This window comes from Eubalaena glacialis, chromosome 16 (genome assembly GCF_028564815.1).
Source record: "Eubalaena glacialis isolate mEubGla1 chromosome 16, mEubGla1.1.hap2.+ XY, whole genome shotgun sequence".
Lineage (NCBI taxonomy): Eukaryota > Metazoa > Chordata > Mammalia > Artiodactyla > Balaenidae > Eubalaena > Eubalaena glacialis.
The window spans coordinates 15,611,389-15,630,599 of NC_083731.1; the positions used below are offsets into that span (position 1 = coordinate 15,611,389).

General features: G+C 40.3%; 1 protein-coding gene across 1 annotated transcript in view; it reads left to right on the forward strand.

Moving 5' to 3' along the window:
• Positions 1 to 901: 901 nt before the first annotated feature.
• The window catches only part of DCT (dopachrome tautomerase), a 30,679-nt gene continuing 12,369 nt past the window's right edge, over positions 902 to 19,211 (forward strand). Inside the window, exons 1-6 of the mRNA XM_061170724.1 lie at positions 902 to 1,196; positions 9,184 to 9,483; positions 12,144 to 12,244; positions 12,378 to 12,544; positions 14,679 to 14,858; positions 16,450 to 16,585. Of these exons, the coding sequence (XP_061026707.1) occupies positions 902 to 1,196; positions 9,184 to 9,483; positions 12,144 to 12,244; positions 12,378 to 12,544; positions 14,679 to 14,858; positions 16,450 to 16,585 (1,179 nt within the window). The remainder of the gene's footprint in view (positions 1,197 to 9,183; positions 9,484 to 12,143; positions 12,245 to 12,377; positions 12,545 to 14,678; positions 14,859 to 16,449; positions 16,586 to 19,211) is intronic.

Sequence of the window (19,211 nt, forward strand, 5' to 3'; positions counted from 1 at the left end):
AATTGTGGAACAAAGCAATTCCTTGTTCATCAGCCCTCAATAAATGTTTCTTTATTTGTGAAGTTGTGTGATGGCCTGTAGTGGTCTTTCACGCACGTCAGGGTGCAGTCAGGAGTGAGCTGCAGTTAGCAGTGGGGCTGGTCTATGAAGGGCCTTTGACGACGAGCTCACTGCATCTATTGACTCCCCAGGAAGTCTGAGGTCACAAGCTTGGCTGGAGCACATGAGCCCAGATAATGAAGATGGTTTGGCCTTCTTGAAACAAAGCCAGAAACTTTATCTACTTCATTGTGCACTTTGGGTCATGTGCTAACGATGAGGATTTGTCTAATACTAATCCCCCTAATGAAGGCTTCTCCCAGCCCTTACACAAACCCCACAAGGCCCCGTGATTTGGCAAGCAAGGCAGGATAAAGGCGAAACGGCGTTTGGCTTTTGAACTGAGTTCAAGGCAATTAAAGCCATGGACTAAGGAAGAAAGGAGGGGGGTTAGAAATACCAGTATAATAAGTAGTATGACTGAAGCGCTCCGTCAATTAACTCAATTAGAGAAAGCCTGATTTCACGGGGGAAGGCGGTGAGAAGCGCTACCCTCATTAAATCTGGCCATTAGAGGTGCTTCTAATGGAATTAACTTTGTTTTAGTGGTCTGAGTCGCAAAGTAGTCTGTGCATGTGCACGTACACACGTGCACACAGGCAGGTTCTGTAATTTTTGTGGGTCTTTTTTTCAAGAGGAGAGGAATAGAACGGGAAACAAAAATATACCCCCCAAACCGCAAATCCTCAAAGAAAAAAATCAAAAACCGGGTGAATGCTCAACAGCTCAAGAGTGGAAGACGAGGAAGCAGGAGAGAGGCGAGGAGTGGAAGGCGAGAGACAGTCCTCGCGATTATAAAGCCATGAGCCCCCTTCGATGGGGGCTGCTGCTCGGCTGCCTGGGCTGTGCGCTCCCGCCGCGGGTGCGGGCGCAGTTCCCCCGCGTCTGCATGACGGTGGGCAGCCTGCAGGCCAAGGAGTGCTGCCCGCCGCTGGGCGCCGACACGGCCGACGTCTGCGGCTCTCGGGAGGGCCGGGGCCAGTGCGCGGAGGTGCAGACCGACACCAGGCCCTGGAGCGGTCCTTACGTCCTGCGCAACCAGGACGACCGAGAGCGGTGGCCACGGAAGTTCTTCGACCGGACCTGCAGGTGCACAGGTGAGGCAGGCGGGCGGACGTGCGCATGCGTCCAGCTGGGTGGGGGCAGGCCCGCTGGGAAAGGAGCCCCTTCCAAGGAAGAGATGGGACTCTTGAGATGCTTAGACTAGGCTTTGAAAAGCAAACCAAGTTGGTCCATCGTAGGCAGGGAATTGAGTAAGGCTGATGTCTTGGTACACTCTTCACACCCTTTGTATGTCTAGGTATGAACCCTAAATAAATATTCCGTGGGCCAAGCTTGGTTATAGGAACGCATGCCGACACACCATGGGCTTGTCTGTTGGAGGGGGAAGCTAAAGAGCCCAAGAGTCAGTTTTGAAACTCAGAGCAAATCCTTTCAAGATGGATTCAGTGCCCTCTCCTTCTGAAATGGGTTTGCACTTGTTGAAGAGGTGGTGGGTGAGGCGTGGCATCTGGAAGACAGACGTCGAGGGTAGGTGTTCTGTAGTCCGAGTCTCAGCGTTCCTAATGATTTGAACAGGTCTCAAGGAGGATACGTCTTGCTCGTGAAGGTTATGACTGGGTTGTAATTTTGCCAGCATCGGAGAGATGTGGCATGACAGAGCTTTCTCCGCGAGCTGAAGAAGAGAGGCTGGTTATTAGATAAAAGTGGTTTTTTTCACTCTTATCTGGGTTTGATGTGAGCGTTTCAAAATTTGCTCAGTGTCCCTCGTTTAGACCTTGGTCTCTCTTATTACCTGGTTCTTTGAAATCTCTGTGCACTTCTTAATCCTCCGGCTCTTCTGAGCCATCTCAAATCCTCTTTAGCGGGCCTCCCCTCCAGTGTTCAGCAAACATGCACAGCAGTGATAAACACTCAAAGGCTGGCAGGGCATGTGAAACACAAAAAACATAAGCCGTAACTTTAGCAAAGCCCTTGGAAACTGTTCTACAGTGTCTAGCTGCACAAGAGTTTTTTCCTTTTGAAATTATGTTTTTATTGATGTTCTTATATGATGCTGGAACATAGGAAAATACAGATAATTGAGCTATGTAAGGACATAAAAAGGTAAACTAAGGGAATGTACAAAGGGCTGTGATGTTGATGTAGGAATGATATCAGATTTTTTTAACTTAAACAAATTCTGAAACTATTTTTTATACAGTGGATAAACAAGATCCTATTGTATAGCACAGGGAACTATATTCAATATTCTGTAATAAACCATAATGGAAAAGAAAAAAAATTCTGGCTTTATAATCATTTTGTAGTCATATTGTTAATTCTGTGATTCAAAGGAACTGTTTTGTCTTGGGGTATTATTGTGACAAAAAGTTTTTAATAGCATGTTGAATATATACTGTTCATTTTTTTCTAAGCTAGTTGAGCATTTGCTTCTGTAGACATTATCTTGTAGATTCTCATGGTTTTTCAGTCTAATGAGATGCAGCAGGTTTCATATTACTTGTGGGATTGGAAACCACACTACACAGTGACTTCTTTGTCCATGACTCAAAAATTCTTCTAGAAAACTTATTTCCAGGTCAATTAATGATAGAGTACCACAAGTTACAAAGGTTGGGAATCTCCATTTTATAGAATCCTGGGGGCAGAAGACATTAGGAACTCAGATATAACTGTTAACTCTCCTTATCACCATCTACTCTATATTTCTGACCTGACTAGCAAGTTTTTTAAAAAGTGGAGATGGAAGGAATCAAGGATGGCAGAATAGAAGAGATAATTGCAGTCTCCCTGTCCTGAGGGAATGGTTATAAATATTCCTCTAGAAGTGTCAGTAAATTAGGGTCACAGTGACCTAAGTTGTCTCCCTCCTCCAGGATTTGATCTGTCTAGACTCATTCAGGACCATAGCTCTTTCCATCCCAACTTTGGATGGCTCCACTCATGTTGGCTAGATGGTCTTTTTCTTTGAGCCTCAGGGTACCAGGCTAGGTCCTTAGTGACTGAGCTGGACAGCTATTTAGTATACGTAATAATCACCGTGATGTGTCATATGCCTCAAAGCAAGACACATGTCTTTCAGTTTATTCTCCCTAAAGAGTGAGTTGCTTGCTTTCTTAGAGTAATTTCTTCATGATTTATAAGGCAGTCTTCAGAAGTTAAACCTGATCTCTGGTAGCCTCAAAATTCTTTTGCAAATAGAATCACTGGGATTCTTCTGGTGTCACCCAAAATTTATTAATGAAGAAATGTATATTAGCAACCAGACTGTTGATGACCTTGAGCTTTGTTAATACAGTGGAAAGATAAACACACCATTCATCTCTTGATGGACATTTAGGTTGTTTCCACATCTTGGCCGTTCGGAATAATGCTGCAGTGAACATGCAGATGCCAATATCTTTTTGAGATCCTGATTTAAATTCTTTTGGTTAAATACTCAGATATGGGATTGCTGGATTATATGATAGTTTTATTTTTAATTTTTTGAAGAACCTCCATACTGTTTTCCACAGCAGCCTCACCGTTTTGCATTTCCACTATTTCTACTAATAGTGTGCGAGGGTTCCAATTTCTCTGCATCCTCGCCAAGTGGTATGTATTTGCAACTTAATACCATTCAGCCCTACAAAAGAAGGAAATCTTGCAGTATGCAACAACATGAATGAACCCGGAGGACATTATACTCAGGAAATAAGTCGGTCACAGAAAGACAAATACTGAATAATCCCACTTATATGGGGCATCTAAAATAGTCAAATTCATAGAATCAAAGAATGGAATGGTGATTACCAGGAGCTGGGAGGAAGAAGAAGTAGAGGGTTACTAATCAATAGGCATAAAGTTTCAGTTAAGCAACATGAATAAGTCCTAGAGTTCTGTACAACATTCTACCTAGAGTCAAAAATAATGTATTGTACACTTAAATATGTGTTAAGAGGATAGATCTCATGTTAGCTATTCTTATCACAAGTTAAAAAAAAAAAACACAAAAACCCATAGTCTCCACGATCTTGAAGTTGGTAAAAGATTTTAGCTCAATAAAAAGAAATAAATGCAAACTCTGAGGGGGAAAAAAACCCCTAAATTATGTGCTCAAATTCTCCAGAGAGAACTTCTTTATTCTCTGTGGGGATACATTGAACCCCCAAAATTACTGAACTTAATTGTCAAAAAGTGGTAAATTTCAGGAGACTTTGGCATTAACCAATCACTTTCCAAGTCTCACCTGCCAGTTGGCACTCCTGAGCATAGGCCAGTTGGCATTCCTGAGCATAGACCAGCTGCAGCTGGGTCTTTGGATTTTTGAAAAATATGTGCACCAAATGGTTTATGAACAATTAGCCGAGAACTTCTTGTTTGTACAAGTGACTAAGTGCCTCCATTTTCCAATCTCTGAAATGGGGATAATGATGAAACCACATTTGTAAAATCCTTTTGAACTCTGTAGATGAAAGGCCTCATGTGAGTATAAAGTATTGTTATTAATATAATAGAATCTCTAATTAAAAGGAATAGGCTATTTAGAGCTCCTTGTAAATTCACTAATCGGTGGTCTTTAAGCTTAATTAATCTTATAGCCTTTGGAGGTTGAGCTGATGCAGTTCATGTAGGATCGTGCATTGTTTGGTTGTTCTCATTCTCTTTCCATTTTTTCCCCAGTCCTAAGTAGGTATAAGACTTTGTCTTTTTAAATTTAATTTTTACTCAAGGACATACTCAGTGATAGACTGGTATCTAGGGATCCTTTCTTTTTTCTCTCTCCATTTCCCAGTGAGATAATGCAATCCTTTCTAAAAGGGCCCTTCATTTATATATCTATATATCTATATATCTATATCTGTATCTATATCTATATCTTGGCTGCTGCTATTGGTGGACTAATGGAAAAATTTAACTCATTAAGTTGATGTTAGGAAATACTAGGAAATCTAAATTAAAGAAATAAACATTTTGTGTGCTAGGTTTTTATGTTATTGCACTTTTCAGTTGTCTTCTGCATTTTAACAAATTCCTTAAATCAGGTTTAGAAGCTCAAATATGAAAGGGATCTGACTGCAGAGCTGTGGGATATATTTTCTCTGAGACATGCTGGAAAAGGGATTTTTTATCAAATACATTTATGGGTCATAGGTGAGCTCAAATCCACACAAATGCTTTCTTATTAGCATTTCTACATTGCTTTTCAGGGGCAACTCTGGCTTCATGAGATGTCTCTGTTCAACATAATTGTGAAGCATCTCTGGTCTTCTGAGTCAGAATTAATCATTTTGTCTTTTGTCATTCATGGTGTTTGGTTAATCCTTGTTTTCACTTTTCCCACAGTTAGACTTGCATTGATATTTCGTTCCACCCATGTTCCTCGTCCCACTAGATGAAGGCACTGTGCCTTATATTTGTATCCTCTAGGGCTTAATGCCTTTTATTTAGTTATTCATGACTCCTTCATCAGCCACCCAACCAATGTTTATTTAGCACCAATTATGTTAGGCCCTTCAGGTACAAAGGGGAAGAAACCCCAACATAATTTTTGATGTGTCCACAGTGTAGTGGATGAGTAAGACAGGTACGAAAACAAATACTTAGACCATACGACTTGATAAGTGGTATCTGGTAAAACTAGTAATGGTAACACTTCATATAGAACTTACTATGTACCAATACTGCTCTGTATTAACATGATTGCTTTCCATAAGAACCCGATGAAGTAGAACTCTTATTCCAATAGGACAGGCTTTGAGAGGTCAAGTCCAAAGTTACCACGTGTGACAATTGCATGAATGTACATAAAGCTGTGGGTGCACAGAGCAGGGCATGATTAGTTTTGACCTCCTTTTAAGTATTAGGTGTTAATAAATTATTTGTTGAATAAATGAATGAGGGAGATAATCAGTTATTGGTAATTTTGTTTCTAGCAACCAAAAAGAATCATGGTAGAGAAAATGCAAAGACCTTAAAACTCATGACCTAAGTTATGAATTACTCAATTTTAATAATGAGACCCCAAAATTCAAAGACAAGTTTTATGCCTTTAAATCTAGAAACGTATCGAATTTACTATTTTGAAATTTGTGTGTGCTATTTCTTAGCATTTTGGAGGAAGGAATTGCTCTCCTATTGTAGGGCTATGACTACACATTCATCTCCAATCACCTGGCTGTAGGTAAACAGCTGGAAGTTTAGGTATTTAGTATTCTTCACATGCATTTTGTTCAGTCGTTTCTCAAAAAATACTCTATTCCTATAGAAGCTGCCAAAGTAAGGAATACATTTTAATCAAAGATGTTTTAAAAATAGATATTATACAATTTTAGTAGGTATCCCAAGGGAAAATAAATAGATGCCAAGCTCCATGAAGCCTGAAGTACCTTGCATAGCATTTGATACTGTAGTAGCTGTTGAATAAATATTTGTTAAATAATTTATATTTAATAGCTTCACCCAAGTGATCAACATAAATTTTAATGTTTAATGCACACTATTCAAGAACTTGATTTTCAGTCTTGGGACTAGTAGAATTTTCCCTTTTAAGTAATTTTTTTAAACTTATGTTCTCATTTGGTGTTGAAATAGGAAAATACAAATAAGCTGTGTAAGCGTAGGTAGAATATTTTGTATGTTACAAAGAGCATAGAACCCAAAGTTTTTTAAAAAAATTCTTCCTACTTATGATATTTTTAAGGACATTTTCTTTAACCATCAAAAAATCCATTGGGTTAATAGAGGAGGAGGCCTGTGCATTTTCTTTACGTAGGACACATGCTAATCATTTTGTTTTCATGTTATTGGAAAATTTTCTTTTCCTTTAGAGATCCAAATAACCCTCTCTTTACTATGGTCATAGTATGATTTACTTGCATCTATTTTGGTACTTATAGTTTATCAAAATTATTTGCAGAGCCTGCTTTTCCTTCTAATTCACAAGGGAGAGAAAGGAAGAAGAAAACTGAGGCTTATTGAATCATCTACTACATGCTTTATACTCCTTTTTTTTTTAATTAAAAAGCTTAAATTTCAGCTTTATTGACATATAATTGACAAATAAAGTAGTAAGATATTTAAAGTGTCCATTGTGGTGATTTGGCTTTGTGCTTCTTTCATTCATTAAAGAAATATTCATTTGTACAAGGCCAAGCATAGGCCTAGGCAGCAGGATAACTGCCTTCCAGTTGCCTGTAGCTGAGACCAGTAGATGTCTACAGTTGGCATGATTAATTCAATGAAAAAGGACATATGAGGTGTCATAGGAGCACAGCATGGGATCATCACCCTGATGTGTGGGATCGGGAATGGCCTTGTAGAGAGCCCATCGTGAAGCTTAAAGGTGGAATAGGTAACCCATGCAAAGAGGAATGTAGGGAGACTGTGAGGGAAAAGTGTTCTAGACAGAAGGAAGAGCAAGTAAAAAGATCTGGGAGGAGGGGGAGGAAGAGAAGGAAGGGAGATTGTCACTCACGTTAAATGCTTTACATAACCCCTCTCATCCCCTAGGAGATAAGAGTTATTATCCCTTTTTGTTTCAACATTTCACGCCAATGATATTTAAATGTTTATTCTAACTTATTACCACCTAAGGAATGAGGTGCTGGTCATACCAAAAGCAATAATCAAGGCTAAAAAGGGAAAAGTCAAGCTAAGATAATTTAAACTTTAGATGCTAATCAGAAAGATGCTTAGAGCTTGGTATGACTAGTACTTAGTCCCTGGGGTGATAACAAGCAAAGCAGAGCCGTTTGTTTGCGCTTCCTGACACCATGGCAGCTAATTCACCTGCCAGCCTCCATTGATTTTGTCTTAACTCTGTCTCCTTTGTGAAATAAACCAGCTTTTTAAATGTTGGATTTCACCTAAATTCCTGGAAATCAGCTTATTTATTTTGGCTTCACCTTTAGCTTGGTGTATATTCTCTTCCTTCTCTAAATCAATGACCTATTTTGCATCAGCCCTTCTGTATGTGCTGCAGGGGAGGGGGGCCCAGCAGTGATGACATCCAAGGCTGCAGCTCAACCCCAGGAAGGGACACCCAGCATGACCCGTGAGAGGAAGGGAACGTGGAAGGCAGCAGTGTCTTAGTTTGCTAGGGCTTCCATAACAAAGGACCACGGACTGGGTGACCCACAGAAACTTATTTCCTCACAGTTCTGGAGGCCTGAAGTCCCAGAACAAGGTGTCGGCAGCTGGGATTCTTCTGAGGCCTCTCTTGCTGGCTTGTTGATGGTGTCTTCTGCCTGTCTTCACATCATCTTCCCTCGGTAACTGTGTCCAAATTTCCTTTTCTTATGAGGACACCAGTCATGTTGGATTAGCCAATGATCATTCCCCCCAATGACTTCATTTTAACTTACTTTTTTAAAGACACTATCTCCAAAGATAGTCATATACTGAGGTACTGGGGGTTAGGACTTCAGCATATGAATTTCGTGGAGACTCAGTTCAGCTCATAACAGCATGGAATTCATTTCCTGTCCTATTTCTTTGCTGGGAATATTTCTAGGAACTCTCCAGTGTTCAGTCCACTTGGAGAGACAAACATTTCAAGAGGAGAGTAAGGAAAGGCAATTGATCTTCTCTTCTGTTCTACCCCAGAAATGTCTTCCAAACTACATAAACTTCTTCTTCCATCTTTCCCTTAATTTTTATTATTTATTTATTTATTTAATATATGATACATGTATTTATTGTACCTACTAGGTGTGTTCTCTTTGGGAAGTACAAAGCTCTTTGAGACATAGGTTGTTCATTTTTTTGTTTTCCCACAAATACTGTGACCTTTTGAGCAGGAAGGTCTATATTTTACTAACATCTAGAACCAGCAGCTAACACGGTGTCTAAGATGTAGTCAATAAATATGAAATAGATAAATGAACACATTTTTAAGGAAGGGCCAGGACATGAACGAATAGAAATTTTTCATTTTCAGTCACAAATCAACAACAGACATAAAAATGATACAGACAACAAGTGCTATGGTCATTCAAAGAAGGCATAGAATAGATACAACAAGGATCTCCTCTATGGCACAGGGAACTATACTCAATATTTCATAATAACTTATATCCCTTATTTTTTAAAATGCACTAGGAAACTTCGCAGGCTATAACTGTGGAGACTGCAAGTTTGGCTGGACTGGCCCCAACTGCGATCAGAAGAAACCCCTGGTTGTCCGGCAGAATATCCACTCCTTGACCCCTCAGGAGCGGGAGCAGTTCTTGGGCTCCTTAGACCTCGCAAAGAACACGCCGCATCCCGACTACGTGATCACCACACAACACTGGCTAGGCCTGCTCGGGACCAACGGCACCCAGCCACAGATCGCCAACTGCAGCATTTATGATTTCTTTGTGTGGCTCCATTATTATTCCGTTAGAGATACATTATTAGGTGAGGCTTTTTTTCCCCTGAGTTTAAGGTATTTTATTATAGGTTTGGGATTGGGGATGGGTGGGTGGGTGGCAAGTACTTTCAGGCAAGTTAATTGACAAGAGAAAAACCTCTCAAGGAATCAAGGAAGAATTAGGTTTATGAAAGTCATTGAATTATCAGATGCTGCCCGATGTTAGAATGCAGTGGTTTCTCCCTGGACGTTGGCTGCGGACATTTGAAAATGTTCCCTCCTATAGTTTGTGTTTTTGGTTCAGGGTCTAAACTCTTCTCTCCGAAGCTATTCATCCTCAAAGGCAAGAGTTGGTGAAGTGGAGGCAAATTCCTTTTGATTCCAGAAGAAAACATTTCTAAATCTGACCATGGAAGCCTTCTCTGACCTGTTCTTCAAATTAGAGGAATTAACTGAACATGTGCTAAAAGCACGTGAAGCTTCTTGGTGCAGAATTAGAGTATTGGTATTGGAAGTGTGTATCGCACTAAACTCACATGTATTAGTTGCGAGACTTTCAGGTCATCACTCGTGGTGCCCATGCACTGCTGTAACTCCCAGGGTTTTTGGACTTGAATTGTCAAGGAAAAGCATGAGCTGAGCCACAGCAATGTAGCTTGGCTTAGCCCTTTGAACCACGGTTAGGTTGGATGCTTGAGAAAATGGCACCCTGCTCTTCCAGATCCTAAAAACTGGGTCCTGGGATGGGATCTGTCTGTTAGGAACGTCATGAATCTGGTACATCAAACTTTATCCTCTGTTATCTTCAGTTAGGGGAAAGCCATAGCCACCAGTTAGCTCCAGGAGGGCTGGGGTCCCGTCCAGATTCTGTTCAGTGCTCTCCTGAACTCTTGCTCTATTTGAAACTATCCCCACTCCTGGGGCTTCTCTTTGGGGTCAGGGTGAATGAAGATACAGATCTCACTTTGAATAGTAAGATTCTCATTTGAAATCATCTGTCCTTGTGTTTATCGCTCGCTCCCTCTCACTTGATTCCCCCTCGTCATTTTGTTTTGAGAACTTTAAACTCTGTTTTGCATTAAAATATTTACAAAGGGCTGCGTAGCCAACATCAGTGACAGCAGTTTTTTCCCCTCAGTGTCTTTTTAAAACTTGCCTCATAGGTAAACATCTGCCTTTCTTTATCGGTAGATACGGAGGCTCTTCTGGCTATAAACCTTTGTAGTTTTCCTGTCATCACTCTGAGGAATTTTTGCTTTATGAGAGGGTAGTCTCTCAAGAGGAAAAGAAAACTATAGTTTCTGGTTGCATCTAGGAATTAAATTTATATTCATTTCTGTTCATCTCTCTGAAGTTATCATGGGTACTTTGAAAAACAACTAAAGTTAGCTAAAGTTTCTACATAACCATCAAAACCTGTTATGAGAGGGAGAAGGATGGAACAGGCAGTAAGGAGGTCATTAAATCTCCCAAAGCTTTTCACTAAAATTGGCAGTTCCAGAGGGCAGCCAAATTGGTTGGAATGTATTTTTCTCTCTTCTGGCCTCGGCAACCATGCTTGTCCGCTAATAGTTGTAACTGATTGATGGCTGAGGCAGAATCCGTGGAAGTGCCTTTTGGTTACATAAGTGCTGAATTTGGACTAAGTGCAGTTGAAGTTGCTTTATTATTCATTAATCCCTCCCTATAAATACATGCTTTTGTGAGGAATAGGTTAGAAAATGTCTTTTAGAAATATATTTCATTTAGGTCTTGATCTATTTTGGGGGATACTCATTCTATCTTCATGAAACATTGCTTAAAAATTAAATTTATAACAGGAGCTCTTAAGATGACCTGAATTTCTCTGGATCTCTGCTGCCAATCAAACTTTCGAGAGATGAAGGAGAACTTATCCTGAAACTGCTAGTTGCTGCTGAGATTGTTTTGTTGTTGTTGCTTTCAGAGAGATAAATGACAAAAACAGTTGTTTTCCCTTATGGTTACCAAAGGGGAAAGGGGGGGATAAATTAGGAATTTGGGATTAACAGATACACACTACTATATATAAAATAGATAAAGGGCTTCCCTGGTGGTGCAGTGGTTAAGAATCCTCCTGCCCATGCAGGGAACACAGGTTTGAGCCCTGGTCCGGGAAGATCCCACATGCCGCGGAGCAACTAAGCCCGTGCGCCACAACTACTGAGGCCCACGCGCCTAGAGCCCGTGCCCTGCAACAAGAGAAGCCACTGCAATGAAGCCACTGCAAAGCTCACGTACTGCAACGAAGAGTAACCCCTGCTCGCTGCAACTAGAGAAAGCCCACGTGCAGCAACGAAGACCCAACGCAGCCAAAAATAAATAAATAAATAAATAAATTTATTTTAAAAAATAGATAAAGAACAAGGGCTTACTGTATAACACAGGCAACTTTATTCAATATCCTGGAATAAACCATAATGGAAAAGAATCTGAAAAAGAATATATATATGTATATATATATTTATATATATATACATATATATATATAAACTGAATCACTTTGCTGTACACCTGAAACATTATAAATCAACTATACTTCAATAAAAAAAATAATTAATTAATTTTAACAAGTTGTTTTCCGACTAAAACATCACAGATTTATTGGCTCTGCAGCAGCTCCCAGGTAACATTTAACATTTTAAAAAATCTGTTCTGTGACCTCTAATGTGTTTCCCAATTGTTTTAGGACCAGGGCGCCCATACAAGGCCATCGATTTCTCACACCAAGGCCCCGCCTTCGTTACCTGGCACCGCTACCATTTGTTGTGGCTGGAAAGAGATCTCCAGGTTGGTCCAAACATTAGTTTCTATTAATTTTGTTATGTATTTGGTCAAGACCCATATCAGTCTTTGCTTTATACATTTTCTTGTTGTTATCTGATGACATGAATTAAATGACTGGTCATGCCCTTTTTTTTAGCGCCTCACTGGCAATGAGTCCTTTGCTTTGCCCTACTGGAACTTTGCCACCGGGAGGAACGAGTGTGACGTGTGTACAGACCAGCTGCTTGGGGCTGCAAGACAAGATGATCCGACTCTGATTAGTCAAAACTCCAGATTCTCCAGCTGGGAAATTGTCTGTGATAGGTAATCGCATGTGTACCTGCAGCGGAAATCCAGAGATTGTGTTTTCTTATGTCTGAGAGATAGAGAATAACTTTACAATTCTGTTTCTAATGCATGTTGGATTCTGTTTACATGTTTCTGAACATTATTTTCCTGAGGGAGGTGGGATTTTAAAAAACCCTGAGCCCTTTAATAAAAAAAAAATTAGAGGTATGGAAATCACACTTGTGAATTGAGTATGCTTGGTTATCACTTTGAGATCAACTGTCTTAAAATGAGAAGTAGTTCCTGTATTCAGCCAACATGTCTTAAGCACCGATCATATTCTAAGCAGTTTAATAGTGCTGGGAATACAAGGATGAATAAAATATAGCTTCCCTTTGGAATATCATTTTATACTTACAAAGGTAGAAGGCTGGTAAACAAATTACAATATAACGTGAGAAGTATTTTAATAGGTGTATGTCCAAAGCCAAGAAGAGAATCAGTGAAAGTCTTTAAGAGGTGGAGACACGAGTATCCTGAGACTTCAAGGAGGCACAGATCCCTCAGCCAGAGGCAGGGGAGGGTGGTGTGTCCTAGATGGAGGGAACATCATGTATGAAGTTAGAAAAGTCCTTAGAAGCTGTCTGATATGGCTGGGCCATAGGGTGCTGGGGAGTTGAGGGGAACAGGAAATGGGGTGGTGAGACGAATCTCTAAAGTGCTAAAATTGGGTCATGTGCATCTGGTGTAGAAACTTTTTTCTACCGTAAGTGACACCAACAAATGTTTGTTATTTGAAAAAAAAGAAAGTACTAAAGAACACACAAGCAGCCCATACCCCACAGAGAATTCTGTCCTCAGTGATTCCTTGAATTTGTTTCTCTTTCCTGGCACACATCTCAGGAAGAGATTCCCCAAGAAGCTCTTCTGTCTTCCTATATTCATTTGTTTCCTCCACGATCCTCCTGTTTTGAGCTCCACTATACTAGCGCCCTTGTCCTTTGTCTTTCGACCGCTCCATGGCACAGGGCTTCGTCGTCCACGCTCCAGGCTGGGCATGCGCGTGTTTTCGGGGGTCTAGATCTAGCTCACCGTGATCCCATCTTCTACATCCTAAGCTTTTCCTACAGCCCTCCAGGCAGTGCTCATAGGGATGTAGTAAGTGCTTTGTACATGACTTAACGTCATTCCATAAGGGCACCATTTCTCATAGTGCCTTGGGCTATTAATAGGTGGCATGTGAAAAGAGATTCCTCTGATCAAATAAATTTAGAGAATTCTGAGTTAAAAGGGTTTTTAAAATTTTAGAGTGTCTCAGAGCCTTTCATAAGTAACTGCGTTCTTATTTTTCAAGAAGGGCTTAAACTTATCTGACCCTGACACCCTTATTTCACAGACCATCTCACTGGAACACACTTGGGAAAGGCTGCTTTGGAGGCTGTTTTTTGCCTAATTTTTAGGTACTGGCGTCTTTCATCCCCACGTGTGTGCTGATTCTGTTCTCACACACCCAGTATGATCCCCTCACCCATTAAAATGCACACAGAAACATCTTTAAAATTTTATCTCTACCAAATTAAATACTGTTCTGATGGTGGAATTCCAGGCCCCAACAGGCATGTAGGATATAATCTTATGGGCACGGGACCTTCTCAGCATCCACGTTTACCAATTAACCATCCCTAATGCCTTAGAACATTTTCTAATACAGCGTTTCTCCTCATACCTCTCCTCCACATAGTTTCATGTGTTTTCACTCTGACCACCTTCATTTGCCTTCAGTTTGCCTGAAATGCTTTCCTGGCTTTACTTCTGCCAAAACTGGCTTAGCTCAATATTAATACAGTCTACCCTGGTCTCTCCTCAGTTACTCAAGATTCAGATGCACATAATAGGAGTCACCGTCCTGCCTAGTAAACCCTCTTACTGTCTTTCCAATGGATTGGTAATTTTTCTTCATTATTTATGTGTTGATTCATATTACCTGCATCTATGTTTTTGAAAATCCTTAATCCATAATTGCTTTTGGAAGCAGTACTTTTACCACATATTTTTGACCCTTGTAAGGTAACTGTAGTAAAATTTTACCACGACTATAACCTTGATTGGTTTGCTGGGCTCAAAGTTATGATACTATCCGTATTATTTCTAATCTCCTTACACACCTTAGCTTGGATGACTACAACCGCCGGGTCACCCTGTGTAATGGAACCTACGAAGGTTTGTTGAGAAGAAATCAAGTGGGAAGAAGCAGTGAGAAATTGCCAACTTTAAAAGACATACAAGATTGCCTGTCTCTCAAGAAGTTTGACAATCCTCCTTTCTTCCAGAACTCTACCTTTAGCTTCAGGTTTGTGCTCTGAGCTCTGCGACCCTGGCATTTTACAATACTTTTAGATTTTCACGGCTGTGGTTGTAATGAACTGGAAGGAAATCCAGGTGTTGGGAGACATCAAAGCTCAGTAATAGGAAAGCACTTGGTAAAAGAGGGTAACAGGGCATCAGTGTCAAGAAAGTCATCATCCACCTATTATCATTAATAGCGTAGTTTGAATATCTTCTAACTCAGCCATTCAAAACCACCTTTTGTATTTCTAATTTCTGTACACATATAAGTACAGTCTTCAGAACCAAGGCACCTCACTAAATAGAGTATTTTTGAAATATTTGCTCATGTTTTTTCTTTTTCTTTTCTCCCTTAAAAAAATGTCAACCATAGACCTTAATATTGGGGTCTGAGATCTCAGAGGAGTATTACAGATTAAATGCAACTCAGATTACAGCACAGCAATGACATTACAATACTTGAAATTTAAAGGCCAACTAATAATTTTCTCCCTCTAAAAAGACAGTAAGCATTATGAGAAATATGTATGGCAATAAATAAGATTTTAAACAAACATCTTAGAAGCTCCAAAAAAGAATGGCAGATAGACTCATGGTCTTCTCCCAAACTGAATTCTCTCTCTCAACCGTGTGTAAATTATACAACTGGTGTGTTATTTGGAGCCAGGGACAGGGTAGGCTGAACTTACTGCAGAGGTTGTGCCAAGTGTAGCAGAGCCCAGAGTCTGTGCTGGGGTTGGACACGTCCCTCAGAATAGTGTCAAAGGTGAGGTGAAGGGTGACCTTTACCTTGAAAAGGAGCATGCATTAGTTTTTCATTGTGATACAAGTGCAGTCGACACAGATTGCATTCCATATAGATTTTAGTTAAGCGAGTGGGTTTCAAAGTGTGGTGCCCAGACCATCATAATTGGCATCACCTGGGAGTTAGGTAGAAAGAACCACAGGTTGTTAGGACCCAGCCTGTACCTACTGAATCAGAAACTCTGAAAGTGGGGCATGAAATATGTATTTTTATTTTCCAGTGATTCTGATGTATGCTTAAATTTGAGGATCACTGAGTTAGGGTATGGACAATTAAAATTTCCTGAAAATCAGGAGGGGAAAAAAGAGAAAGATAAGGGGAATTTGGGGATATGTTTAGAATGCTGAATGTATTACAGTCAAACAGCAGATCTATTTAGTGCAGAAATAGGAACATAAGATTATATGTTAATTCAAAAAAATATTTATTGATCTCAGACCATGTGCTGGGCATGGTACTGAGACCTGGAAATACAAATTTGAAGAAACCACAGTCTCTGTCCTCTAGGAGTTCACATCTGGCATGGGAGACAGGTATGACGGTAAATAATTGTCATACAGTACACAAAAGATATAGACTCCAACCGAGCAGGTGCGGAAGTAGCATGGATTAGGAGTTTCCTTCTCTTTAGAAGATCTCATTAAAGGTTGTCGCTAATTCTTAGCTACAACAGAGCTTCCCATTTCCCGACACAATCTCAAAATAGAAGACTATTATCTAGGCTGGAAACAATACAAAGGGACCTTTATCAATTCATGACTCTTGTCGCTGACATACTGATTTCTCTCAGGAATGCCCTGGAGGGATTTGATAAAGCAGACGGGACCCTGGACTCTCAAGTGATGAACCTTCATAATTTGGTTCATTCCTTCCTGAACGGGACAAATGCTTTGCCACATTCTGCTGCCAATGATCCTGTTTTTGTGGTATGTTCAGAGACTCAGAAGAGATGAAACATTTTCTAGATAATGTGTTGGATTTATGTGCTTTACAACAAGATTAAGGTTTGGTGTGTGTTTTATTCTCTGTGTGAATGGGATGTATGCATATGTAAGTTAATTTAAATCTACAGCATAGGGGTGGTTAGATAGCATTTGAAGTTCCCTCATCAGAAACCTGTACTTTAGAGATGGTTAGCTTTGGAATGACCCTAGATGGGAGTTTACAGTCCAGAGGTGGATTCATAAGTTAGCATAATAATATTATAAATTATACCATAATTTAGCATAACATATCGTACATCAGCATAATGATGAGTGATTTTTCATTGGTGGGATGAGTGGTGTTGAAGGTAAGTGATGGGCTGGAAGTACTGTGCAGGTACTGTGACCCTTGCATGATGCCCAGGTACCTGAGGTCCAAAGCTCTGTTTGGTGTTTGGTCCTGGCTTCCCTCACTTCACAAAGGATTCTGGCTAAAAATGAGCTGCTTTTGCCATCAGAATATCAGAAATGTGGACTATTGGTCCCAACTTCTAACAAGGTGGGGGCTTGTCTGTGAGTCCTCCATTGCCATCTTTGTTCTTCTGTAGGATGATCCTTGTTCCCTGGCTCTAACTTGATATCTCACATCACTTTTCAGGCTATCATTTCAGCCATCAGATTATGCCAAGCATTTTGATGTCTACCTCCTCTGCTATCTATCTACACATCTATTGACACCATATGTCTCTAAATAAGTTTTTATTAAAACACACATTTTAAACTATATAATTTGTACATACAACTCATATTCATAAGAAAAAATGTCACTCCTACCCAGTACTCCAAAATATTATGAGTAGAACAGCAGAATCCTCTGACGAATTGAGGATTAAACCCAGACCTTTCACTCCTACCAAAGGTAATAATGGTGATGGTAGTAATTTTTTTTTTTTATACATCTTTATTGGGGTATAATTGCTTTACAATCGTGTGTTAGTTTCTGCTTTATAACAAAGTGAATCAGCTATGCATATACATATATCCCTATATCTCCTCCCTCTTGCGTCTCCCTCCCACTCTCCCTATCCCACCCCTCTAGGTGGTCACAAAGCACTGAGCTGATCTCCCTGTACTATGCGGCTGCTTCCCACTAGCTATCTATTTTACATTTGGTACTGTATATATGTCCATGCCACTCTTTCACTTTGTCCCAGCTTACCCTTCCCCCTCCCCATGTCCTCAAGTCCATTCTCTACGTCTGCGTCTTTATTCCTGTACTGCCCCTAGGTTCTTCAGAACCACTTTATTTTTTTAGATTCCATATATATGTGTTAGAGTACGGTATTTGTTTTTCTCTTTCTGACTTACTTCACTCTGTATGACAGACTCTAGGTCCATCCACCTCACTACAAATAACTCAATTTCGTTTCTTTTTATGGCTGAGTAATATTCCATTGTATATATGTGCCACATCTTCTTTATCCATTCATCGGTCGATGGACACTTAGGTTGCTTCCATGTCCTGGCTATTGTAAATAGAGCTACAATGAACATTGTGGTACATGACTCTTTTTGAATTACGGTTTTCTCAGGGTATATGCCGAGTAGTGGGACTGCTGGGTCGTATGGTAGTTCTATTTTTAGTTTTTTAAGGCACCTCCATACTGTTCTCCATAGTGGCTGTATCAATTTACATTCCCACCAACAGTGCAAGAGGGTTCCCTTTTCACCACACCCTCTCCAGCATTTATTGTTTGTAGATTTTTTGATGATGGCCATTCTGACTGGTGTGAGGTGATACCTCACTGTAGTTTTGATTTGCATTTCTGTAGTTGCTAGTAATTTGATTTTCAATCCTAAGTCTCAAGGATTGCCAAATCTTATGTCCTTATTTTGAGGAAACCCACTAAGTGTGCAGGGCTTGACAACATTTTTCTGTCAATGGCCAGATAGCACGTGTTTTAGGCTTTGCAGGCCAGATGATCTCTGTTGCAGCTATGCAACCCTGCCACTGTAACATGAAAGCAGCCATAGACAATACATGAACAAGTGAGTGTATTACTCAAAGACTGGGTTCAGTCTCTTGGCAGACATTGAGCCAAAAGACACAACCAAGCCAAAGACTGATCCGGAGAAGGAAGGATTTATTGCTTGCAGCAAGTAAGGAGAAGACTGGGGATATTTCCCAAAGCAGTGTCTCTGGGAACAGCAAAATTGGGGAAGTTTTAAGCTAAGGGTACATGAATATTCATGAAGGGGCTTGTGCAGAGGAGATTCAGCATAGAACTGGGGCAAAGGTCGACAGAGTCCAAGCTTTAGTTGATTGAAGTCACAAGTCAGAAAAGGTTAACATCATCATCCTAGCTTCCACTGGGTGGTTGAGCGCTAGAGTCGGGTTTAGATTCTTCAGAACAGCTCAAGAAAGTGCTTCAGGCTAATCTTTACCCTTGAAACGGAACTGAGAGTTTTTACAACTAATTTGTTGTCTTTGCTATAGTTAACTTCTCTTGCCTGATAACAGTCAGTTTGTTCTTTTGTTTCCTTAAAATTGTTATTACTGAGGCCTGTTCAAGGGCAAGCATTGAGGACAGGCTTAGATCACAAAACGGCTTAGGCTTAAAATGGCCTC